Source organism: Elgaria multicarinata, chromosome 3, assembly GCF_023053635.1.
Source record: "Elgaria multicarinata webbii isolate HBS135686 ecotype San Diego chromosome 3, rElgMul1.1.pri, whole genome shotgun sequence".
Classification (NCBI taxonomy): domain Eukaryota; kingdom Metazoa; phylum Chordata; class Lepidosauria; order Squamata; family Anguidae; genus Elgaria; species Elgaria multicarinata.
In genome coordinates, this window is record NC_086173.1 from 171,107,151 (window position 1) to 171,133,454 (window position 26,304).

The 26,304-nt window shown below is 42.3% G+C and overlaps 1 protein-coding gene across 1 annotated transcript in view; it reads left to right on the forward strand.

Moving 5' to 3' along the window:
• Positions 1 to 18,644, forward strand: part of LOC134395778 (zinc finger protein 107-like) — a 41,358-nt gene extending 22,714 nt beyond the window's left edge. Inside the window, exon 6 of the mRNA XM_063121941.1 lies at positions 17,613 to 18,644. Coding sequence (XP_062978011.1) covers positions 17,613 to 18,644 — 1,032 coding nt within the window. The remainder of the gene's footprint in view (positions 1 to 17,612) is intronic.
• Positions 18,645 to 26,304: the final 7,660 nt, after the last annotated feature.

The window sequence follows — 26,304 nt, forward strand, 5'->3', positions numbered from 1 at the left end:
TTTTCCCAGGTTCCTCCTTTTTGTCCTGTTTGAAGAAGGGAAAACTTTAGCCCTCCTCCAGACATATGGCACCTCACCTGTCTTCCATGATTTCGCAAAGATAATAGACAGTGGTTCTGAGAGTTCTTCCGCTAGCTCCTTCATTACTCTAGGATGCAGTTCATCAGGCCCTGGAGATTTGAACTCATTCAAGGAAATTAGGTGTTCTTTGACCATTTGTTTATCAATCTCAGACTGCAATCCTGCCCCGTCCACTTCTTCACTTTTTCCAGGAGGGTCATAGACCCGCTTTTGGGAGAAGACTGAGCCAAAGTAGGAATTGAGCACTTCAGCCTTTTCTTTGTCATTTGTTATCAATTACCCATCCTCGTTAAGTAATTGAACCACCATTTCTTTTCTGTGTGTTTTACTATTCACGTATCTGAAGAAAGCCTTTTTATTGCTTTTAGCATCCCTCACTAATCTCAGCTCATTCTCAGGTTTAGCCTTCCTGGCGAGTCCATGGGTCTTCACGACATACCTGGGTTTCAATCCACACAGCAAGAAGTCTCCCACAACAGCTACTCTTCTCTTCTTCTTGGTCTACTGACCTTCTGAGTCTTGTTCACTGCTGCATGGTGTCTCCTGTAATTCTTCCTCTGCAGACTGTCCTCCAGTGGCATCCTCCAGTAGCTGAAAGTGGTTGTTTAACTCTAATTGTTACACCGGTGTAGAATGCCTTCTAGTTCTTCTGCTCCTAACTGTCACGCTTTTCCAGGGAGTTTCCTCTTCATGTCGAGTTCAGGCAGGAACATGAACATTGCGCACACTTTGCAGGTCACCAGTGCTAGAGACTCCTTTCTGTCCGTATTGTCTACCGATTATAGGAGAATTGCCTGTGCTTTGTCCTATCTTCTCTGAAGGTGCACAACAAGAAGACCTGAGGAAAACACCTGGAAAGGCAAGTGTTCCTCAACAAATTAAAGTGCTTCAATGACAACTATCAACAATATGGGATATGGGGGGGGGGGTGAATTTTAGTGAACCAAAGAAATTTGGAATCACCTAATATCACTATTAAATAATGATTATAAGTTATTCACAGCAACCTTGGCGGAAAGACTGAAGAAAGTCCTACAAAAATTCATTCATGAGGATCAAGGTGGCTTCTTACCCAAAAGACAGATGGGAGACAATGTAAGAATGGTTTTAAATGTTGTGGAATATCTGGCGAAGAGAAAGCATTTTACAACCTTAGTTGGATTTTTTTACTTCGGACCTTAGAAGAACTGGACTTTGGAGTAAATTTCATAAAGTGGGTGAAATCCATCCATAACGCTCAAAAAACACAAATAATGATTAATGGAGATGTGTCCAAACCATGTGAAATACAGAGAGGGACAAGACAGGGCTGCCCACTGTCACCGCTACTGTTTATTTTAGTGTTGGAATTCCTGGATTCAGATATAAGACAAGACGAGAGAATTGGAGGAGTAAAGATTAAAAAAGAGAGAGACATTGTCGAGGGCATTTGTGGATGATTTGGGCTTGACTCTGGAAGATCCTTTAAAGGGTATCGAAATTTTGATAGAAAAGACAGGTTTTCAAATTGAAAAGAAGGTAAAATATTTGGGAATTCTTTTGACAAACATGAATTGTATGTTATTTCATAATAATTATGTTAAGGTTTGGAATGAAGTTAAAAAAAGTTTTGCAAGATGGGAAAAGGTTCAACTGTCACTTTGGGGGAGAATTGCAACAATTAAAATGAATGTTTTGCCTAGAATGTTATTTTTGTTCAAACAATACCTATTGTAACATTGGATTTACCATTTGAGCAGTGGCACAGAAAGAGAGAGCTACGTTTATACGGCAATCAAAAAACCCAAGAGTTAAAATTAAAATATTGCAGGATGCAAAAGAAAGAGGAGGGCTGGGCCTACCAGACCTCAAAGTGTATTTCTCGGACTGCTGTTTAATGTGGATGAAAGATTGGGTGTTGCTGAAAAATAGGAGACTGTCGGAACTGGAAGGACACGAATTGAGATTTGGATGGCATGGCTATTTGTGGTACGATAAAGCCAACGTTAACGTAGAATTTAATCATCATAACCTAAGACGTGCTGTTTTAAGAATATGAACAAATATTAACCAAGGTTCTGTCAGAAAATACCACTTTGGATATCGGCCAAGGGGCTATTTATAGAAGGGAATTGACAAGTATGCCTAAATGGTTGACATATAATGATGTATTACAAATGTCACAAGATGAATATAAGTTAAAATCAAGGGAGGAACTGCTTAGAGAAGGTCATACGTGTTTTGGTATGTACAAATTAGGTTTCCTTGTGCACAAGTCATAGAAAGTTTTAAAATAGACAAAAGAATGGTGGGTTTGAGCAATCAAAATCTGAATTTGAAATGATGTTATGTACAAATGATGAACATGTTATCTCAAAGATATATAAACTTTTATTAAAGTACGAGACGGAGGATAAGCAGATGAAAGATTGTATGATAAAATTGGCTCAAAACTTTGGATACAACATTTCAATGGAGCAGTGGGAGAATATGGGGGGAAAGGTTTAAAATTTACATTATGTTCAAGACTTAAAGAGAATTTTTATAAGATTATGTGCAGATGGTATATGTGTCCTGTAAAGTTGGCTAAAATGTATAAGAGTGCCTCGGGAAACTGTTGGAAATTCGGAAGAGGAGGAACCTTTTATCATCTTTGGTGGACTTCCAAAAAAGCCAAAGCATTCTGGATACAAATACACTCTTGAATTCAAAAAAATTCTCAAGACTAACATACAAATGAAACGGGAGCCTTCCTACTGGGACTAATGGATAAACAGCTGAAAGAGAAGGGGGGAACTTTATTTCTATATATGACAATGGCAGCAAGACCATTGTATGCACAAAAATGGGAGAATGAAACACCAGCAATGAAGGAATGGATGTTGAAGATGTTGGAGTTGGCAAAACTCATATCGTTAATGAGAGAAAAGTCCACATCCACGTTTATATCTGAATGGAAACCTCTGATAGCATTTTTGCAAGAAACGGAGAGAAATGATGTGTTTGTCTGTGGAGATATAGTTAAGATAGAAGAAAGAAATGAATTTGTTTATTGTGTTACATGTAATCGAGGAACGAGAAAGGATAGTTCGCATTTCTGATATGAAGTAAGCTGAAAGTACACGTTAACTTTAGATGATTTTTTTTTATTGTATTTTTGTGTGTACTCTTTTTAATGTTCTTGTGGTATGGATGTCTGTGATGTTTGAAATAATTTAAAAATTATGCTAGGAAGATACGTTGTCTGTGCCTTTGGGCAAAAATAAATAGAAGGCAGTAGTTTTAAAGTGACTAATATATATAAGGTGCCTGAAAGCACACAACTACACAAAACATTAGTGAAGAGAGATGATTAACAAGAAACCCACTTATGGTTTGGGTAGTTGTGTGCTTTCCGGCACCTTATATATTTTAGTCTGTGCCTTTGGGGACAGTACTGTATGGCTGCCACGGGGAAGAATTTATTAAATAGCGCCCGCCTTGCCTTGCCTTGCCTCACTGGTCACCGCCACTAATGCCACCTCGCCCCATGCTGCTGCTGCCACTACTGCTGCCGCAGTAGCCTCTCCCACATGGATTGTCCATCCGGGCGCAAATATTCCCCAGCCAGGCTAATGGCGAATGCGATCTGTGCACTTTCCTGAAGCATAGAAAATGTGCGGCCTGCTCCCCCACGCCCCCCATGCTTCCCCCAGAGGTTTTAAAATAAATTGAAAGTTAGTCAAATTTTATTCCTCGATCAGCAGGCCAGTGCTTAAACCAGAACTACTCCTAAAGGTTTGGAAGGTGCTGGCTCCAGGGAAAGTTCCTTCCCCACAGTCGGACACGCTGTGGGGACTTTTCTTCCACATTTTCAGTACTCCATGCTTGTGTCTATTTTCTATGGATCATCAAGGTTGATTGATGAAATATTCTACTCCATAGAATCGTAGAATAGCAGAGTTGGAAGGGGCCTACAAGGCCATCGCGTCCAACCCCCTGCTCAATGCAGGAATCCACCCTAAAGCATCCCTGGCAGATGGTTGTCCAGCTGACTCTTGAAGGCCTCTAGTGTGGGAGAGCCCACAACCTCCCTAGGTAACTGATTCCATTGTCGTACTGCTCTAACAGTCAGGAAGTTTTTCCTGATGTCAATCTGGAATCTGGCTTCCTTTAACTTGAGCCCATTATTCTGCGCCCTGCACTCTGGGAGGATCGAGAAGAGATCCTGGCCCTCGTCTGTGTGACAACCCTTTAAATATTTGAAGAGTGCTATCATGTCTCCCCTCAATCTTCTCTTCTCCAGGCTAAACATGCCCAGGTCTTTCAGTCTCTCTTCATGGGGCTTTGTTTCCAGACCCCTGATCATCCTGGTTGCCCTCCTCTGAACACGCTCCAGCTTGTCTGCATCCTTCCTGAATTGTGGAGCCCAGAACTGGATGCAATACTCTAGATGAGACCTAACCAGGGCCGAATAGAGAGGAACCAGTACCTCACGTGATTTGGAAGCTATACTTCTATTAATGCAGCCCAAAATAGCATTTGCCTTTCTTGCAGCCATATCACACTGTTGGCTCATATTCACCTTGCGATCTACAACAATTCCAAGATCCTTCTCGTTTGTAGTATTGTTGAGCCAAGTATCCCCCATCTTGTAACTGCCTTTGGTTTCTATTTCCTAAATGTAGAACTTGGCATTTATTCCTATTAAATTTCGTTCTGTTGTTTTTAGCCCAGTACTCCAGCCTATCAAGATCACTTTGAAGTTTGTTTCTGTGTTCCAAGGTATTAGCTATCCCACCCAATTTTGTGTCATCTGCAAATTTGATCAGCGTTCCCTGCACCTCCTCGTCCAAATCATTAATAAAAATGTTGAAGAGCACTTGGCCTAGGATTGAGCCCCGTGGTACCCCACTCGTTGCCTATCCCCAGTTTGAGAAGGTTCCATTGATAAGTATGCTTTGATTCCGATTCTGTAGCCAACTGTGAATCCACCTAATAGTTGTTCCATCTAGCCCACTTTTAGCTAGTTTGTTAATCAGAATATCATGGGGCACTTTGTCAAAAGCTTTGCTGAAGTCAAGATATATTATGTCCACAGCATTCCCACAGTCCACAAGGGAGGTTACCCAATCAAAAAATGAGATCAAATTAGTCTGACAGGATTTGTTCCTAACAAATCCATGTTGGCTTCTAGTAATCACTGCATTGATTTCAAAATGTTTACAGATTGACTTCTTTATAATATGCTCCAGAATTTTCCCAGGGATGGATGTCAGACTGGCTGGTCTGTAGTTCCCAGGTTCTTCCTTTTTGCCCTTTCTGAAGTTAGGGACAACGTTAGCCCTCCTCCAGTCGTCCGGCACCTCACCCATCTTCCATGATTTTGCAAAAATTATAGACAAAGGTTCTGAGAGTTCTTCTGCTAGCTCCTTCATTACTCTAGGATGCAGTTCATCGGGCCCTAGAGATTTGAACCCATTTGTTTATCAATCTCAAATTGCAATCCTGCCCCCTCAACTTCTGCTTCACTTTTTCCAGGGGGATCATAGACCCGCTTTTTGGAGAAGACTGAGGCAAAGTAGGAATTGAGCACTTCAGCCTTTTCTTTGTCATCTGTTATCAATTTGCCATCCTCATTAAGCAGTTGAACCACCATTTCTTTCCTCTGTCTTTTATTACTCACGCATATGAAGAAAGCCTTTTTATTGCTTTTAGCATCCCTCAGTAATCTCAGCTAATTCACAGCTTTAGCCTTCCTGATGCCATTTCGGTACTTCTGTGCCACTTGTCTGTACTCTTCTTTTGTAGCCTGGCCTTCCTTCCACTTCCTATATGTATCCTTTTTTGTTTTCAGGTCATCTCTAAGCTTTTTGTGGAGCCACATTGGTTTCCTCTGTTTTCTTCTATCTTTTCTCCTTGTTGGAATTGTTTGTAACTGTGCCTTTAAAATTTACTTTTTTAAATACTCCCACCCATCCTGCACTCTTTTTCTCATTAGGCTCATGTGCCACGGGACCTTACTTATTATAGTTGTGAGTTTATTAAAATCAGCTTTCTGAAAATCCAGAGTACGTGTATGGCTACACTCAACTTTTGTCTCCTTCATAATCAAGAATTCAAGTATGACCTGGTCCCTTTCCCCCAGAGTTCCCGTAACTGCCACTTTATCCACTAAGTCATCCCGATTGGTCAATATCAAGTCAAGGATTGCCATCCTCTAGTTCCTTCCTCCACTTTCTGTAGGAGAAAGTTATCACCCACACATGTCAGGAATTTCTTCCAATTGTATTCCTTCTTCTGGAACGGAGTCTTTTAAAACCAAGGGCTCTGCTCTACTGAAAGGTTTCTCCATATTCCAGTTACTATTAGAACTTACTGGACTCTTCCTTATGTGTGACTTTCAATGCGATTTCAAGCCTTTGCTATGATGGACGCTCACTGCACAGTTTGAGCACTGACGGAGCTTCTGCCCACATGAATTCTTTGATGCGATTTAAGATGTATTGCATTGACTGAAGCTCTTTCCGCACTCTGAGCATTGAAGGGGCTTCTTCCCTGAATGCCTACTTTGATGGGATGGAAGACTTGCACAATGACTGAAATTTTTTCCACACTCTTAAGCATTTATATGGCCTCTCCCCAGTGTGGATTCCTCCATGGGTTTGAAGGTACAAAGTGTGAGTGAACCTCTTTCTCATGCCGGAGGCTGCTTTACGCACTCAAAGAGGAAACGGCTGTGGATCCCGCGAAGCCCCCAGGAGCAGATGGGGCGGCGATGCTGCAGACGGGATAAATGCCCCCCCCCCCCATCGTGGAAAAGCCCCCTTCCAAGGTTCGCGTCTCTGCCAGGAGCCTCTGCGGCTCTCTAGCGCTGCCTCCATCCAAGGGTTAAAGAGGCGGAGAGGGGGCTGGGTCCTAGAGCCAAGGATGGATGAGGCCCCTCCCTTTCTGCCCCACACTTCCTCCCCCCATTGCAAAGGAGCCTGGGACTCTCCCCCTGCTCCTGCGAGCCTCGTGTTTCCGCCGCCTGCAGCCTCTTTTTCCCTGCAAAGGAGCCGGTGAGAGCAGATTGCAAGGGGATCCCAGGGGGGAGGGCGGAGGAAGGAGCCCCCCAGGGCAGGTTTGGGGCAGGGGGTGCTTTGGAAGAGAGAGGGAGACTGACCCACTTGGGGCCCCTCCAGGAGAGCCCCCCGCCTTGCACCTCCTTTTCTCCCCATAACTAGGGGATCTCGGAAGGGAAGGCTGGAGAAAAGAGGGGGTGTCTGGGAGGGACACAAGAGGAAAGGTCCCTGGCGGGGAGGAGGAATGTCCCACCTGCGGGCAAAAGGCTGCCCTGGTGTCCTGTTTGCATTGCAATTTCTGTTTTGTTTCCTCTCCCTGATTCAAACCTAGTGAATAAGCAAAATTAACAAGTCGCTTTGGTCACGTGGCCTTCGAAATAAAACCTGGGGTGCTTTTGTTGATTAAGAAGGGAGCCTGCTGCTGGTTTTAGTACGTCCCTCTTTGATGTATTAAGTGAGCCCAATATTCACATCCTGAGAGTGGGGGGAAATCGCTGTTACTCTCCTCCCTGTTTGGGGTTCAAGTGCTGGTTGCAGGGAAGGCATAGAAAGGGAGCCATGGGATGCATTGGGAGAGAAACTCTGGTTCATCAGCAGACCTCTTATTTCCTGGAGGGCCGAAGGTTTTCCTTTCTGGAGCCTGAGATGGACTCAGACCTGCTCTCAAAACAGGATCATGAACAAGAGGCCTCCATGAGAAGAAGTTTCAATGTGTGTTTTACTCCTCACGGCTAGAGGCTCCCTGAGTCCAGAATGGTTTTTTTTTTTATATTTAATTTTTTATTTCCCAACAGCACATAGACAAACATTACAGATAATACATACAAACAAAGGTGTACATATAACAACTACAATTACACTAAAACATTTAAGGCTGAGGTTAAACTACATTTTTTTGCCCTCTTCATGTCAAAAATGCCCATTCATCTATTAATGACCATTTATATATCAATCTCATCCAGTTTTTCTTATACTTTACCTGTCTCCTACATTGGACTCACAGATTTATGGTTCTTTCCTCTCTTTGCCCATCTGAATAATAAAATCCACGAACAAATACATCATTTTTCTCTGCCTCTTTCAGATATTCCATCAAAGGTTTCCATTCCAACATAAACATAGCTGTTGACCTTTCTCTCATTTATCTCTATAAGTTTTGCCATCTCTGCCAGATGCAGAATGTTCCTTCTATGCTGAACCAGAGTTCAATAGCAATTCAACTGCTGCTAGCTGGGTCTGGAACTCTTTACACGTTGTTTTCTGACACGCCTTAGGAGGAGCTAAACTGCAGTGTGTTTGGCAGAGTGTACACATGTATTTCTTTGTAAATCACTGTGTGTTTCACATTTTGCTTCCGGATGTGATGTCCTTCTGCATTTACTTCCCTTATAAACCTTCTCTCCTCACTGGGAGCCCTGGAGAGCTTGCTGTTTGTGGATTGGTGGAGCCAGACCACCCCACCCACTTAGTTGGGGGGATAAGTTAGTCAGTTTCCAGTTTATGGTCTCTGTTTATTTGGGGAAGGGTCATGTTGTTCGGGGTCCAGAAGGGTGGCAAAGGGACCCCCGTGCCATCAGGTATTAGGTAGCCAGGATTTCTTGTCTCTCTTTGGGTCGCTCTGACTCAACGGCTTGCCGTGATGTGGCTTTTATTGCTCTTTTAAAGTTGTTTAATTTCTGCTGTGGCCTTTTAGTTTCATTGTAACTTTTAGACTGTTTTCCCCCACACACCCTCCCCTGTCTCTTGTTAATTGTTCATACGCTCAGGGCCTTACACTGATTTAATAAATTGCCTGAAGCCATGGTGAAGTGTGGTTATTTTCAGGTGAACTGGCTCCAGTTCCAGTGTTTCACTGGGAACCGGTGGGAGGGGGGTGGCTGGGTTGGGAACTTTAACCCAGGTCTACCTTGTGTGCCTCCTTCATAATCTCCGTTTTAATTCCTACAGCGCAGTCCCTGTCTCAAAGGAGAAATTGGCAGCCAAGGCAGGAGACTGTTTCGAGTCCTGGTGGGAGCAGAGATGGAGAAGAGACTGAAGATGGAAGAGCAAAGCTTTGCAGGACCTGAACCAGGAAACATCTCCGGCAACATCCAGGAAGGGAGGAGTGCAGAGCCCTGGGAAGGAAGAGTGCAGCAGGACCAGCCTGGGAGCAACACCTGCTCAGACGTGGAGCTTCAGCTTTTCAGAGACTTCTGCTATCAGGAGGCCATGGGGCCCCGAGAAGTTTGCAGCCGTCTCCACCACCTTTGCTGCCAGTGGCTGAAGCCAGAAAAGCACACGAAAGCTCAGATGCTGGACCTGGTGGTCCTGGAGAAGTTCCTGGCTGTCCTGCCCCCAGAGCTGGAGAGCTGGGTCAGAGAATGTGGAGCGGAGACCAGTTCCCAGGCGGTGGCCCTGGCAGAAGGCTTCCTCCTGAGTCAGGCAGAGGACCAAGAGCAGGTGAGAGCATTTCACCTTGATAACTAACAGGGACTGTGTTCTTAATACTTCCCTCAACTATATTTTACATGTCCTTTAAGGAAGGGATGCCCCAATTTCCAATGGTACAACCCCCAAGTATAGTTGCTCTTCATGTGTAATACAGGCCCTCATTGGAAGATAGTTAAGCTAACACTGGATGGTTAAAATATGCAGTTCCCTACCAGAGGATGTAGTGATGGCCACCAATTTAGATGGTTTAAAATGGGGGTTAGACGAAATCCTGAAGGAGAAGGCTGTGAATGGCTACTAGTCCTGATGGCTATATCCTACCTCCAGGTGATGGACCACTGTGGGGAGAGAATGCTGGACTAGATGGACCCTTGTTCTGATCCAGAATGGCTCTTCTTAGTTTCTCATGATGAGAGGAGAAGTGAATGGGTTTATGAAGTTCTGGGGAAGGAGGGGATCCTTCTTCAGCTGGTGTCAGAGTCCTCCCAACAGAACTGGAATAGCATTTGCAGACACCAACCTCCCGTGTTTACAGTGGAAAATGCTGGATATCAGGGTTGAACTCTTTGCCCCCTGACAAAGACACAATTTCCTGTTAAAATATGCAATTCCATTCCAGAGGATGCAGGGATGGCCATGAATTTGGTCTGTTTAAACAGGGGGTTAGACAAATTCTTGGAGGAGAAGGTTATGAATGGCTATATCCTACCTCCAGTATCCTAAGCAGTATGTCTATGTACACCAGTTGCTGGGGAACATGGGCTGGAGGGTGCTGTGACACTCCTGTCCTGCTTGTGAGTTCGTAGTCAACAGCTGATGGACCGCTGTCAGGAGAGAATCCTGGAGTAGATGGACCCTCGTTCTGATCCAGAATGGCTGTTCTTATGATCACAGAAGAACTGAATGGGTTTATGAGGTTCTGGGGAAGGAGGGGATCCTTCTTCAGCCAGTGGCAGAGTCTCCTCCCAACAGGACAGGAAGAGCATTTGTAGACACCAAACTGCTGTGTTTACAGTGGAAGATGCTGCATGTCAGGGAATGTCTGGGAGGTTCTGTCTTTCCTCCTGGCTGGTTTTTGGAGGGTGTTCAAGCACTTTGCTTATGCCAGGGTTGATATCTTAGCCCCCTGACAAAGACACATGGCTTTGTGTTTTGGATAGTAGATCAACTTTAGAATGAGACCTGAAAGCCAAACCGATTGGGAAATGCTGCCCTCGGCCTTCACCTGACCCATTTCTTTCCTTCCCACCTCCCCCTTCTCTCACTGGGATCCTCCCTCCTGTAAACAAAGTAAGTTTAAGAAAACTTAAACTTTTGGAGCGAATGCAGCTTTTGTGCTCACAGATGCGGGTTCTAATGGTTCTTGTGCTCATACCAATGTACAATAAATTCCATGGACGCTTGATGGCATAAATCGCAAAAGCTGCATTCGCTGCAAAAGACTTCAGGCACCTCTGGTCAAGCATTTACTTGATATGGGACATGATGACAAAGACCTGAGATTCTGGATTATTGAAAGGTTTCAAGGATGTGGGACAAGAGTAGACCATCAACTACGAAGGAGGGAAATATTCTGGATTTTCACCTTAAGGACATTACAACCACAAGGACTCAACGAAGAGTGGAATTGGATGCCATGGTTGTAATCCTGTTCTTCTATTTTAAAGTACAGCTCTGTTGTATTCCTTTTATGTCATTTCTTGTCATTGTTTTGATATATATTTTCATTCTTATATGTAGTAAGTATTATTAGGTTTGTATTAACTATGTTTTAAGCATCATATTAGTCCACTGTATGCTTTAAGGGAGCATACAGGCTGTGAGTACGGTTGTTTCACATTTTAGGATTTGAAAAGCAGCCTAATCAGGAGCAAATTTTGGAGATTACTTAGTCCTCAGTTAGTTGACAATACAGCTGGAGCAGACTCGGGCCACAATCAGGAGACAGCAAATAAAAACTGCATTATTGAGAACACGGCTCCCAAGTTTATCTTGCATATTTTGCATATGCCTGTTTATTTGAGACATCACTCATGCAACTAGATATAACTTGGGAGTGAGGAAGTTGTGGGAGTGTTGTTTTAATTTTGCCAACTTTGCAAACTAATTAGGTGTCTTTATCCACCAGCTCTTGAAGACAGGAGGGAGTGTCTAGTCCCCCGTCTTCCTTGTTACAAGTTTGAAGATTCACAAGAGCCAACTTTGGGGAAATAATCATTAGTAGAGTAAAACCTTGGGCTCAAAAGGAAGGGAGTAGGGCACCGATGGGCATTTGGCAATCATTTTTTGTTTGTTCTGCTTTTCAGGTCTGATAGAAACTCCCTATATCTGAGGCATAAAAAGTTACTTTTAATATTTGTATAATTTTTTAAAAAAATCCACATATTCTTTTTGCCACTGATGAAGACCTGTATGGTTGAAACACGTTTGGGGATTTTTGTTTGATGTAGACTATTCCGTATAAATTTTAAATGTATGTATTTGCTTTAAGATTAAAACACATTCTACTAATATGATTTTATTGTAATAAGTATAGTTATACCTAAATTTGATATATTGTTTGTATCAGTTTTCTTAAACTTACTTTGTTTTCAGGTTTGGTTTTAGTTTAAGATCGAACTTTTTCACATTTCTATCCTTCCTCCTGTTCCAGGTCCAGGAGGTGTTGGCCAGAGCACCCACAGATTTCCCTGAGGTAGAGAAGGATCCACCGGGTATCACACAGAGGCCGCTGGATGGGTGGATCTTGCAGGAGGGGGACGGAGGACCCTCCTCACTGGGTAAGGATTAGTGGGATGTATTTCCCTATGGTCTCCCTCCCACAATTACGCCTGAAGTGCATGAGTTGCCTTAACGTTCTCCTTGGGCCTGATTTTGCTGGGAGAGAGAGACCCTTTTTCACTAGATATCCAAAAAGGAAATTATTATTTAATATTATTTATTATTTACTAAAATGTTGTTTAGTATTGTGGTTTCAGCATATAAGACCCACTCTGGCCCGCTTCCCAGAGTAGATCTTACACACTCAACAACTAAGGTCCTCCTCCAGGCGCCTACTCAGAGGGAAGATCAGAGGACGACAACAAGGGAGAGGCCTTCTCTGTGGTGGCCCCCCAACTGTGGAACAATCTCCCCAATGTGGTTCACGTGGCACCGACATTGTTATCTTTTCAGTACCAGGTCAAGCAATATGTAATTAGCAATATGTAATTAGCAATATGCAATTAATTAGCCTGGGTCTGTTTTTTTAGGGCCATAGTTTTAAAACTTGTTATAGCAGTTTTATATGTATATTATATGTTTTTGCAGTTTTAAATATTTGGCTATTGCTTTTAAGTGCTTCGGCTATGGTATGGTAAACAAATGCAATAAATAAATAAACAATGAAAATAAACAATGAAAATGGGAATAGTTAAGAATGTTAACTTTTGGTAATTAATGGCCGGAGTGTTAGACTCACGGGGATTTAGTGGGGGGAAAAGAGTTGGGGGGGGAGGATGGGGAGGGGAAAAAGAGGGGGATGGGAAGGGGTATATAGAAAAATAATAATAAGAGGGGTAGGATATGGTTGGGTGGGTGGGAAGGGTGGGAAAGAGATTTTAGGTTTTTATGTTTGTGAATTTGAGTTTCAGAGCACAAGGGATAGGAAAGAAAATAAAAAAAATGAATATGGATAAAAACTTAAGGATCTCAACGCTTAATGTTAAAGGTCTGGGGGCAGTCGTGAAAATGAGGAGGATTGAACAAATGTTAAATAGAGAAGGTTCTGATATGATTTTCCTGCAAGAAACACATCAAGTAAAGGAGGGCCAAACCGAAATACGTATGAAATGGTCAGTCTAAAGCGGGAATTTTAGCGCTGGATATTTTTAAGGCTTTCGATTGTGTGAGCTGGCAAGCTTTAAAGATGGTTTTAAATAAAATGGGATTTGGAAATCAATTTAAAGATATAATAGAACAGCTATACTCTCAAAATACAGCCGTAGTGGTAGTGAATGATGGAGTTATGGATAAGATACGACTGATCAGAGGTACAAGACAAGGATGCCCACTCTCGCCTGTCCTGTTTGTAATGGTTATGGAATTATTGGCAAATACTATAAGAGATGACGGGGAGATAGAAGGGATAGGTGGTATTAAAAAAATAAAACTGAATATGTTTGCAGATGATACTCTGTTAACTATTAAAAATCCAATAAGAAAGATGGAAAGAGTTAAACAACAATTGAGAGAGTTTGAGGAAATTACTGGGTTAAGAATAAATTGGTCAAAATCAGAGATGATGTTGTTTAATTATACTAAAAAGGAAGAGAAGGATTGGGAAGGAAAAGGAACAGAAATGAGAGTTAAAGAACAGATTAAATATTTAGGAATTAGAATTACAAAAAAATTAGAGAATTTAGAGAAGGAGAACCTAAATAGTTTGAAAAAAGAGATTTTAGTAAAAATGGAAAAATATAAAAGATTGAAATTATCGTGGTTTTAGCAAAGATTAATTTTGTTTTTAGGATGCTACCAATAAAAATCTCAGAATTAGAGCTAAAAAGTTGGCAGAATATTATAAATAATTATTGTAATGGGGATAAGAAAGCGAGGATAAATAAGAATAAATGGTATTTGAGCCAAAAAAAGGGAGGATTGGGTCTCCCAAATATTAACTTATATTATGTAGCTAATAGGTTAAGACATATTGTAGAAGCAATTATAGGAGTAGGAGATTTAGATTGGATGGAAGATATATTTACAAGTAACATAGAGATGAATTTGGAAAATGTATTTTTTAGGGAAGGAGGTAAAAAATGGGCTGAAAATATAGGTAATCCGCTTTTGAAATTCCATTGGGAAATTTGGAGTAAATATAAAAAGGAGTTGCTTTTTAGCAGCTCCCCTTTATCACCGGTAATAATGTTAAAGAATTTCCCGGAGGATTTAAAGAGTAGCTTAAGCAAAGTTTTAATAGAGAAAAATAAAATGAAATTAAGGGATTGGTTAAGAGGGATGAATACAAGAGAGAAGTTGGAAGAGGCTCTAAAAGATAAAAAATTAAGTTGGTTAAATTATTGGCAATTAGAACAGTGGACTAAAAGTTGGGTAAGAGAAAATGGAGACTGTAGAGAATTGTCGAAGTTTGAGGAATTAATAGTAAAAAAAGAAAATGATAAGGGAAAAAGAATAGCGACAAAAGGGTTAATGAGTGAAATTTATAAAATATTGTTGGAGAAAGGGACGGTAGATAGCTCAGGAAAAATGGTTTGGGAGACAGATTTGAATGTACAAATAGGACAACAGTTGGGATGGAATATGGAGACAAAGAGCGTTGAGAAATATGTCAGTGAGAATAAAAGAGAATTATTACAAAATTATATGGAGGTGGTACCTAACCCCGGTTAGATTAAATAAGATAAATAACCAGCACTCAGCAAATTGCTGGAGAGGATGTGGGGGGAAAGGAACGTATTTACATATGTGGTGGGAATGCAAATATGTACAAAAATTGTGGAAGATGGTGTTTTTGGAGATTGAAGGAATTGTGGGAATGAGGATAGAACAAACACCAAGAGTTGCATTACTGTCACTATTTGAAGATTTAAAATGTAAAAAAGAAATTAAGGAACTGATAACAAATTTGCTGACTGCAGCAAGGTTGATTGTAGCTAGGAACTGGAAGATTCAAGGTGATTATTGTATTGAAGAATGGTATAAAGAAGTATGGGATATAGCTATTAATGATAAATTGACATGTAATATTAATGTGAGAAGGGGTATAGCAAAAACGAATGATTTTGAAGGAATCTGGAAACAGTTCCTAATATTTGTATTTTCTAAGGGAAGTGGGAAACCACCAGCAGAAGAAAGTATGAGATTTTGGAAACAGGAGTAAGATCCCTAGGTGGGGGGAGCACTTTTTTGTTAGGTATGATTATGTTAAATAGTTAAAGTGAGAATATACGATATTAATGTACTCAACATTTATGTAATAATGTTGTTGTTTTTAATTGTAATGGTTGTATGTTTAAGTATTGGAAAAATATAAATTTATTAAAAAAAATGTTAACTTACCTTCTCACCTTCCCACCTTCTTTACCTTCCTCACAGGGAGCAAAACAACCTGCAGGGGGAGTGAACTAGTCCTGGGGGGTCTTTCAGGACCTCGTTGGCTTGGTGGTGGAGTGGAAGCGGTTTCTGCACAGCCGGGGCAGGTAGGGGAGTCCTGGGGGCCTCCGTCTCCTGCACATCTCTTTAGTCCCGGAAGAACCTGCCCCTTTAGCCTTTACTCTTCTCCAAGATGGCTGCTGGGAAGGCCTTGAAGGTCACTCACAATGCTTTGGCATTCAGAAAGAGGACCTAACCATCCTTGTCTTCATGGATTGCTACATAATGCTAAAAGAGAACATCATTTCTTCTTCTTCTTTCAGGGTCTGGTGACCTTTGAGGAGGTGGCTGTGCATTTCTCAGAGGAGGAGTGGGCTCTGCTGGATCCAGGCCAGAGGACTCTGCACAAAGAAGTCATGGAGGAGAATCGTGGGATCCTGGCCTCTCTGGGTAAGGATTGGGATTCCTCTGGGTAAGGCTCCCTCTCTGCCTTCTTGCCAGATCCTGGAAGGTGGCATTTCAGCTCTTCTTCCTTTGTGTCAGTGCAGAATACAAATGTCATTGACTCCAAAGACCTGACAAAACATTGAGAAAAGCCCATTGATGGACTTGCTCGGTGGCAGAGATGGCTGCCAACCCATCTTACTTTGCTGCTCTAGTTGCATCTGCATAATATTGAAGATGTTACAGATATTATCTTAATGGTTTCCATGGAGGAGAGGAGAGTTAAGCCTTTTCAGAAGACAGCTCTGGACAGCTTGCTTTTCATTTTAAGATATAAGTAGACATTGAAAATAACCATTAGGGTTGAATTCCCACTTTCCAGTTCCCAGTTAAATGATCAGCAAGGAGAAAATGGAAGATTTTAAGTGCATTTCATTTTTACAGTATTTTATGTTGTTCATTTATTCTGTCAATTACTTTATATGAGTTATTCCATAAAAATGAAAGCATTGTATGGCAGTCTAGTTCTCAGTTCTATTGATCATCAGGATATTTAATATGTTTAGAAGGAACTGCTTCACCAAGGATTTTTTCTTTTTATCCTGTGAATCAAATCAGCAACCATTTGTTTTGTTGCAAGATTTCAAGACGATTTCTGTGTTTATACTTGCAGGTGATCACAGGGAGAGCAAGAAAAATGGCCTACACCAGAGAAGGAAAACTGAAACTGAAGAGAAAAGGGAAAACGAATCCATTTCGTTTGAAAGATCAGATGTCTGTGAAACTCCAATAGTAGAAGCACCAAGTAAAAAGAACATTCGTAAAAGGAAGAAACAGAGTAAAACTCAGAAGATTCATTCTAACAAATATCAAAGGTTTCAATGCTTAGTGTGTGTCAAACAATTCACTTTCCACTCACAACTTAACTTGCATCAAAGAATACACACTGGGGAGAAGCCCTATAAATGTTTAGATTGCGGAGAGAGCTTTGCTCGGAGCACAAGCCTTCAGTATCATCAAAGAATTCACACTGGGGAGAAGCCCTATAAGTGCTTAGAATGCGGGAAGACTTTTGCTCGGAGCACAACCCTTAAGCGGCATCAAGGAATTCACACTGGGGAGAAGCCCTATATATGCTTAGAGTGCGGGAAGAGCTTTGTTCTGAGCTCACAACTTAAGCAGCATCAAGGAATTCACACTGGGGAGAAGCCCTATAAATGCTTAGAGTGCGGGAAGACCTTTGCTCGGAGCACAACCCTTAAGCGGCATCAAGGAATTCACACTGGGGAGAAGCCCTATATATGCTTAGAGTGCGGGAAGACCTTTGTTCTGAGCTCATGCCTTAAGCGGCATCAAAGGATTCACACTGGTGAGAAGCCCTATAAATGCTTAGAGTGTGAGAAGACCTTTGCTCAGAGCAGGAGCCTTAAGCTGCATGAAAGAATTCACACTGGTGAGAAGCCCTATAAATGCTTTGACTGCGGGAAGACCTTTCCTCAGAGCACAGACCTTAAGCAGCATCAAGGATTTCACATTGGTGAGAAGCCCTATAAATGCTTTGAATGCGGGAAAACCTTTGCTCAGAGCACACACCTTAAGCGGCATCAACGAATTCACACTGGTGAGAAGCCCTATAAATGCTTTGAATGCGGGAAGACCTTTGCTCAGAGCACACACCTTAAGCAACATCAAGGAATTCACACTGGGGAGAAGCCCTATAAATGCTTAGAATGCGGGAAGACCTTTGCTCGGAGCACATACCTTAAGCGGCATCAAGGATTTCACATTGGTGAGAAGCCCTATAAATGCTTTGAATGCGGGAAGACATTTGCTCACAGCACACACCTTAAGCAACATCAAGGAATTCACACTGGGGAGAAGCCCTATAAATGCTTAGAATGCGGGAAGAGCTTTGCTCGGAGCACATACCTTAAGCGGCATCAAGGATTTCACAATGGTGAGAAGCCCTATAAATGCTTTGAATGCGGGAAAACCTTTGCTCAGAGCACACACCTTAGGCGGCATCAACGAATTCACACTGGGGAGAAGCCCTATAAATGCTTTGAATGCGGGAAGACCTTTGCTCACAGCAGCAGCCTTAAGAAGCATCAAAGAATTCACTCTGGGGAGGAGCCCTATAAATGCTTAGAATGCGGGAAGACCTTTGCTCAGAGCACACAGCTTAAGCAGCATAAAGGAATTCACACTGGGGAGAAGCCCTATAAATGCTTAGAATGCGGGAAGAGCTTTGCTCGGAGCACATACCTTAAGCGGCATCAAGGATTTCACAATGGTGAGAAGCCCTATAAATGCTTTGAATGCGGGAAAACCTTTGCTCAGAGCACACACCTTAGGCGGCATCAACGAATTCACACTGGGGAGAAGCCCTATAAATGCTTTGAATGCGGGAAGACCTTTGCTCACAGCAGCAGCCTTAAGAAGCATCAAAGAATTCACTCTGGGGAGGAGCCCTATAAATGCTTAGAATGCGGGAAGACCTTTGCTCAGAGCACACAGCTTAAGCAGCATAAAGGAATTCACACTGGGGAGAAGTCCTATAAGTGCTTAGTGTAGTATTTATAGTGTCATAGAATAGTAGAGTTGGAAGTGGCCTACAGGGCCATCGAGTCCAACCACGTGCTCAGTACAGGAATCCACCCTAAAACATACCTGACACATAGTTGTCCAGCTGCCTCTTGAAAGCCTCTAGTGTGGGACAGCCCGCAACCTTCCAACGTAACTGGTTTCATTGTCGTACTGCTCTAACAGGTAGTTTTTCCTGATGTCTAGCTGGAATCTGCCTTCCTGTAACTTGAGCCCATTATTCTGTGCCCTGCATCCTGGAATGATTGTGAAGAGATCCTGGCCCTTCTCTGTGTGACAGCTTGTCTGCATCTTTCTTGAAGTGTGTTGTGCAGAATTGGGTGAAATACTCAAGATGTGGCATAGCCAGGGCTGCATAGAGGGGAACCAGTACCTCATGCGATTTGGAAGCTATACTTCTTTTAAAGCAGTCCAAAACACCATTTGTTTTTTCTGCTAGCTCATCACCCTGTTGGCTCATATTCAGCTTGTGATCTACAACAATTCCAAGATAATTCTCGTTTGTAGTATTGCTGATCCAAGTGTCCCCCCTCTTGTAAATGTGCATTTGGTTTCCTTTTCCTAGGTGTAGAACTTGGCATTTATCCCTATTAAATTTCATTCTGTTGTTTTCAGCCCAGCACTCCAGCCTATCAAAATCACTTTGAGTTTGTTTCTGTCTTAAATGGTATTAGCTATCCCACCCGATTTGGTGTCATCTGGAAACTTAATAAGCGTTCCCTGCACCTCCTTCAACATTTAATAAAAAAGTTGAAGAGCACTGGGCCTAGGACTGAGCCCTGCGGTACCCCACTCCTAACCTCCCCCCAGATTGAGAAGGTTCTTTGAGTCTGATTCCGTAGCCAACTATGTATCCACCTAATAGTTGTTCCAAGTAGTCCACTTTTAGCTCTTTTGTTAAATCAGAATATCATGGGGCACTTTGTCAAAAGCTTTGCTGAAGTCAAGATATATGACATCCACAGCATTCCCACAGTCCACAAGGGAGGTTACCTTATCAAAAAATGAGATCAAATTAGTCTGACAGATTTGTACTTGACAAATCCCTGTTGACTTCTAGTAATCATTGCATTCTTTTCAAGGTACTTCCAGATAGACTTCTGTAGAATCTGCTCCAGAATTTTCCTAGGGATGGATGTCAGACTGACTGATCTGTCTTTTCCCAGGTTCCTCCTTTTTGTCCTGTTTGAAGAAGGGACAACGTTAGCCCTCCTCCAGACATATGGCACCTCACCTGTCTTCCATGATTTCGCAAAGATAATAGACAGTGGTTCTGAGAGTTCTTCCGCTAGCTCCTTCATTACTCTAGGATGCAGTTCATCGGGCCCGAGAGATTTGAATTCATTCAAGGAAATTAGGTGTTTTGACCATTTGTTTATCAATCTCAGACTGCAATCCTGCCCCCTCAACATCTGCTTCACTTTTTCCAGGAGGGTCATAGACCCGCTTTTGGGAGAAGACTGAGCCAAAGTAGGAATTGAGCACTTCAGGCTTTTCTTTGTCATCAGTTATCAATTACCCATCGTCGTTAAGCAGTTGAACCACCATTTCTTTCCTGTGTATTTTACTATTCATGTATCTGAAGAAAGCCTTTTTATTGCTTTTAGCATCCCTCGCTAATCTCAGCTTATTCTCAGGTTTAGTCTTCCTGGCGAGTCCAGGGGTCTTCACGACATACCTGGGTTTCAATCAACACAGCAGGAAGTCTCCCACAACAACTACTCTTCTTCTTGGTCGACTGATCTTCTGAGTCTTGTTCACTGCTGCATGGTGTCTCCAGTAATTCTTCCTCTGCAGACTGTCCTCCAGTGGCATCCTCCAGTAGCTGAAAGTGGTTGTTTAACTCTAATTGTTACACTGATGTAGAATGCCTTCTAGTTCTTCTGCTCCTAACTGTCACCCTTTTCCTGGGAGTTTCCTCTTCATGTCGAGTTCAGGCAGGAACACGAACATTGCACACACTTTGCAGGTCACCAGTGCTAGAGACTCCTTTCAGCCCGTATTGTCTACCGATTATAGGAGAATTGCCTGTGCTTTGTCCTATCTTCTCTGAAAGTGCACAACCAGAAGACCTGAGGAAAACACCTGGAAAGGCAAGTGTTTTTCAACAAATTAAAGTGCTTCAATGACAACTATCAACAGTATGGGATATGGGGTGTGTGTGAATTTTAGTGAACCAAAGAAATTTCGAATCACCAAATATCCCTATTAAATAACGATTATAAGTTATTCACAGCAACCTTGGCAGAAAGACTGAAGAAAGTCCTACAAAAATTCATTCATGGGGATCAAGGTGGCTTCCTACCCAAAAGACAGATGGGAGACAATGTAAGAATGGTTTTTAATGTTGTGGAATATCTTGCAAAATATCGTGGTTGCAGAGAAAGCATTTTACAACCTTAGTTGGATTTTTTTACTTAGAACCTTAGAAGAACTGGACTTTGGAATAAATTTCATAAAGTGGGTGAAATCCATCCATAACTCTCAAAAAACACAAATAATGATTAACGTAGATATGTCCAAACCATGTGAAATACAAAGAGGGACAAGACAGGGCTGCCCACTGTCACCGCTACTGTTTATTTAAGTGTTGGAATTGCTGGATTCAGATATTAGACAAGCTGAGAGAATTGGAGGAGTAAAGATAAAAAAAAGACCTATAAGTTGAGGGCATTTGCGGATAATTTGGTCTTGACTCTGGAAGATCCTTTAAAGGGCATCGAAATTTTGATAGAAAAGACAGGGTTTCAAATTGAAAAGGTAAAATATTTGGGAATTGTTTTGACAAACATGAATTGTATGTTATTTCATAATAATTATGTGAAGGTTTGGAATAAAGTTAAAAAAGTTTTACAAGATGGGAAAAGGTTCAACTGTCACTTTTGGGGAGAATTGCAACAATTAAAATGAATGTTTTGCCTAGAATGTTATTTTTGTTTCAAACAATATCTATTGTAACATTGGGTTTACCATTTGAGCAGTGACAGATAGAGAGAGATCTACATTTATACGGCAATCAAAAAAACTAAGAGTTAAAATTAAAATATTGCAGGATACAAAAGGAAAGAGGAGGGCTGGGCTTACCAGACCTCAAAGTGTATTTCTCAGACTGTTGTTTAATGAGGATGAAAGATTGGGTGTTGCTGAAAAATAGGAGACTGTTGGAACTGGAAGGACATGAATTCAGATTTGGATGGCATGGCTATTTGTGGTATGATAAAGCCAAGATTAATGTAGAATTTAATAATCATAACCTAAGACGTGCTGTTTTAAGAATATGGAACAAATATTAACCAAGGTTCTGTCAGAAAATACTAGGCATGTGCTCCACTCCAATTAGAATCGGAGAATCAGAAGCGAATTGGCCTGCTCTGCCTTGCCCGGAGGCGGAGTAGGAGCGGACCGCGGACCCGTAGAAGCATGGCGAAGAGAAGCACCCATAGGCAGAGCGATTCTCTTTTCGCTGCGCTATCCGATCGCCATTTTGAAAAATTTCGCCCATAGGATTGCATTGCGTAAAAGAATAGGGGATAACTGTGTTGTTTTTGAAGCTATCTTTCTGAAACTTCTTGTGCTTAGAGAGTCGTAGATGGGGGTCATTTTGAGCCTTCTCTCTGCGTGCTGCAGTTTGCATGCTATAATTTTTTGAAAAATTGGGTAAAAACAGCGGGAAAAGATACCTTTTCGAAGTAGTGAGGGGCAGAGTCAACTCCTGGTCATGATCACATAATACCAAAGTTGGAGGAGGGGATAGGCAATGCGGGTAACTTGGGATCCTGGGAAACTTCTGTTTCTACTCTGAACGGACTTTTCCCAGTGTTTTTTAAAACAGTAGCCCCACCAAATGCACAAACGCAATCTGAAATCATATACTAAACAAATAAATAACAGATAGGAAACACAGCACTGCTACCCACCGTAACCTTGGGGAACAACTGAATAGATGTGGTGCAAGGGGATGAGCTCCCCTAGGGCATGTGGACGTGCCCAGTGCACTCTCCTAATCTTGGAGGGTCATCAGAGGCCTCCAAAGTGTAACCCAGTGGAGAGAGAGTGAAGCTAATGCCTGTTATGAGTTGAAATGGCAGGTCGCTTCTCAAAGACTGGTCCTTAGACAGGACCTGTCAAATTGGCATAATGATTCCCCCTCCCCCTGGGCACGTCCACTCCCCTCTTACTGGTAAAAGACAGATATAGCCTTTAAAAAAAAATCTTGTTGTTTATTCAGCAACACTGCTGCTTTTAATTCCACCCCTCCTTTGTTTATTTATTTATTCCATTTAATATTATTTACACCCCATAGCCCAAGCTCTCCTGGCTTTTTCTCTTCAGTGAAGTCAGGCAGGCTGGTTCAACTCCTTATTGTTGTTGTTGTTGTTGTTGCTATTACTATTAATTAGTAGTACTGCTATTAACATTATTATTTTGTTGTTTAGTAATGGCTGTGATCACAGTGCAGTCAATCAACTCTGAAGCAAGGACCACAAAGCTTTACTCTTATCCTCCTAGCCTCCTAGTAGTTATGGGATGCAAAAGAAAAGGCATCTCTCTGTGCTGCTCCCACCTCACAGGGATAGTTTGCATTACTGGCTTTGAAACTATCCTTGGCTCACTTCCTTGTGCCCCCAGAAATGTCTGCTGCCTGCCTGCCTTCCCTCCCTTCTCCCCTGCCCACCTCGCAGGGATAGTTTGTGTGTGTCTTGCTTTGACTCAGAGGAGAAGTCCTTCCTGCGCTCACTTAGACTAATCCAAATCAATTTTTCAATTGTGGAAGAAGATTCATATTTAGGTTTATCTCTACTCCCCAATTCATGGCATGTTTGGGATTTCCTTTGAAATGGCCCCATTGAGCTGACTGCAGCTTTAAATCCCTGAGATACTGGGGTGTCTGATTTTCAAAAATTCCCCCAAAATCAGGGGATGATGGGATTGGCTTGAGTCTTGGCATGCATGTGTATCCCTGGATAATCTATCATGGTGCCAAGTTTGAGGTTTCTAACGTGCAAATTGACGGAGATATCGAAAAGGGTGCGAATTGGGGTTATGGGTGGTGCATTAGAGGTTAGAGCCCCGCCAAAAATCAGGGGATGATGGGATTGGCTTGAGTCTTGCCATAAATGTGGATCTAGATGGCATTTGTGAGGGTGCCCACTTCAAAAAAAATTATCTGTCAAAATGTCAGAGAAAAGCCCATGTCTGAAAATGGGTCTGATTTTCATAAATTCCTCAAAAATCAGGGGAGGATTGGATTGGATTGAGTCTTGGCATGCGTGTGTATACGTCCATGAGGTGTCATGCTGCCAAACTTGAGGTTTCTAACTTGAACAGAAAAAAAGTTGTATACTTTTATGGATTTCAATGCAAGCCTATGGGGGGAAAAGCAGAACTCCGATCCAGATCCGGAGCTCCGCAGCGGAGAAAACTATAGGCGGAGCAGGGCGGAGCGAAGCGGCCTGATCCGCAAACTGCGGATCTGGAATAGAAGTGGATCGGAGGGTCCGTGCACACCCCTAGAAAATACCACTTTGGGTATCGGCCCAGGGGGCTATTTATAGAAGGGAATTGACAAGTATGCCTGAATGGTTGACATATAATGATGTATTAGAAATGTCACAAGATGAATATAAGTTAAAATCAAGGGAGGAACTGCGGAAAGAAAGTCATACGTATTTTGGTATTTACAAATTAGGTTTCCTTGTGCACAAGTCATGGAAAGGTTTAAAACAGACAAAAGAATGGTGGGTTTGAGCAATCAAACTCTGAATTTGAAATGACGTTATGTCCAAACGATGAACATGTTATCTCAAAGATATATAAAGTTTTATTAAAGTACGAGACGGAGGATGAGCAGGTGAAAGACTGTATGATGAAATGGGCTCAAAACTTTGGATACGACGTTTCAATGGAACAGTGGGAGAATATGGAGGGGAAGGTTTGAAATGTACATTATGTTCAAGACTTAAAGAGAATTACTATAAGATGATGTGCAGATGGTATATGTCTCCTTTGAAGTTGGCTAAAATGTATAAGAGGGCCTCGGGAAATTGTTGGAAAATAGGAAGAGGAGGAACCTTTTATCATCTTTGGTGGACTTGTAAAAAAGCCAAAGCATTCTGGATACAAATACACTCTTGAATTCAAATAAAATACTAAAGACTAACATACAAATGAAACCGGAGCCTTCCTACTGGGACTAATGGACAAACAGCTGAAAGAGAAGAGGGGAACTTTATTTCTATATATGACAACGGCAGCGAGACCGTTGTATGTCAGGACGTTTTTCCTGATGTCCAGACGGTATCTGGCTTCCTGTAACTTGAGGCCATTATTCCATGTCCTGCACTCTGATTAACAAGAAATCCATTTATGGTTTGGGTAGTTGTGTGCTTTCCGGCAGCTTATATACATTAGTCTGTGCCTTTGGGGACAGTACTGTATGGCTGCCACGGGGAAGAATTTATTAAATAGCGCCCGCCTTGCCTCGCTTCACTGGTCACCGCCACTACTGCCACCTCGCCCCATGCTGCTGCTGCCACTACTGCTGCCACAACAGCCTCTCCCACATGGATTGTTCATCCGGGCGCAAATATTCCCCAGCCAGGCTAATGGCGAATGCCATCTGTGCACTTTCCTGGTGTCCAGAAAATGTGCAGCCTGCTCCCCCACCCCTCCCACGCTTTTCCCAGAGATTTTAAAATAAATTGAAAATCCCCCCTGGAGCCCCCCAGAGGGTGTGAAAACCCGGAGATTCTGGGGGAAACCTGCCAGGTGGTTACCAGAGCTGCACTCCTGGAACAATCCTCATGGCCTTGGGGACTCACAGCGTCAGGCAAAGTTTATTCCTCCTAGATTAGCAGGCAAGTGCTTAAGCCAGGACTACTCATAAAGGTTTGGAAGGTGCTGGCTCCAGGGAAAGTTCCTTCCCCACAGTCGGACATGCTGTGGGGACTTTTCTTCCACAATTTCAGCACTCCATGCTTGTGTGAATTTTCTATGGGTCATCAAGGTTGATTGATGAAATATCCTACTCCAATTGTATTCGTTCTTCTGGAACGGAGTCTTTTAAAACCAAGGGCCCTGCTCTACTGAAAGGTGTTACTGTTAGAATTTACTGGACTCTTCTTTATGTGTGACCTTCAAAGCGATTTCAAGCCTTTGCTATGATGGACGCTCTCTGCACAGTTTGAGCACTGATGGCACTTCTGCCTGCTTGAATTGTTTGATGAGATTTAAGATGTATTGCATTGACTGAAGTTTGTTCCGCACTCTGAGCATTGAAGGGGCTTCTCCCCTGTATGCTTACGTTGATGGGATGGAAGGCTTGCACAATGACTGAAAATCTTTCCACACTCTTAAGCATTTATATGGCCTCTCCCCAGTGTGGATTCCTCTATGGGTTTGAAGGTACAAACTGTGAGTGAACCTCTTTCCATGTTCCAGTACTGAAGGTGAGCATTTCTGCTACCCTCCTGGTTACCACCTTTCAATAGGAAGGCCGTTCCAATCCTTCCAGTGTTTTACTGTCAACCCTCTTGCCGCTAACAATAAGAGGCTCACTAGTTCTTTTCTTTGCAGCTCACCATCGAATCCCATATATAAATCTTACAAGGCTAAATCTGGAGATGGCTGA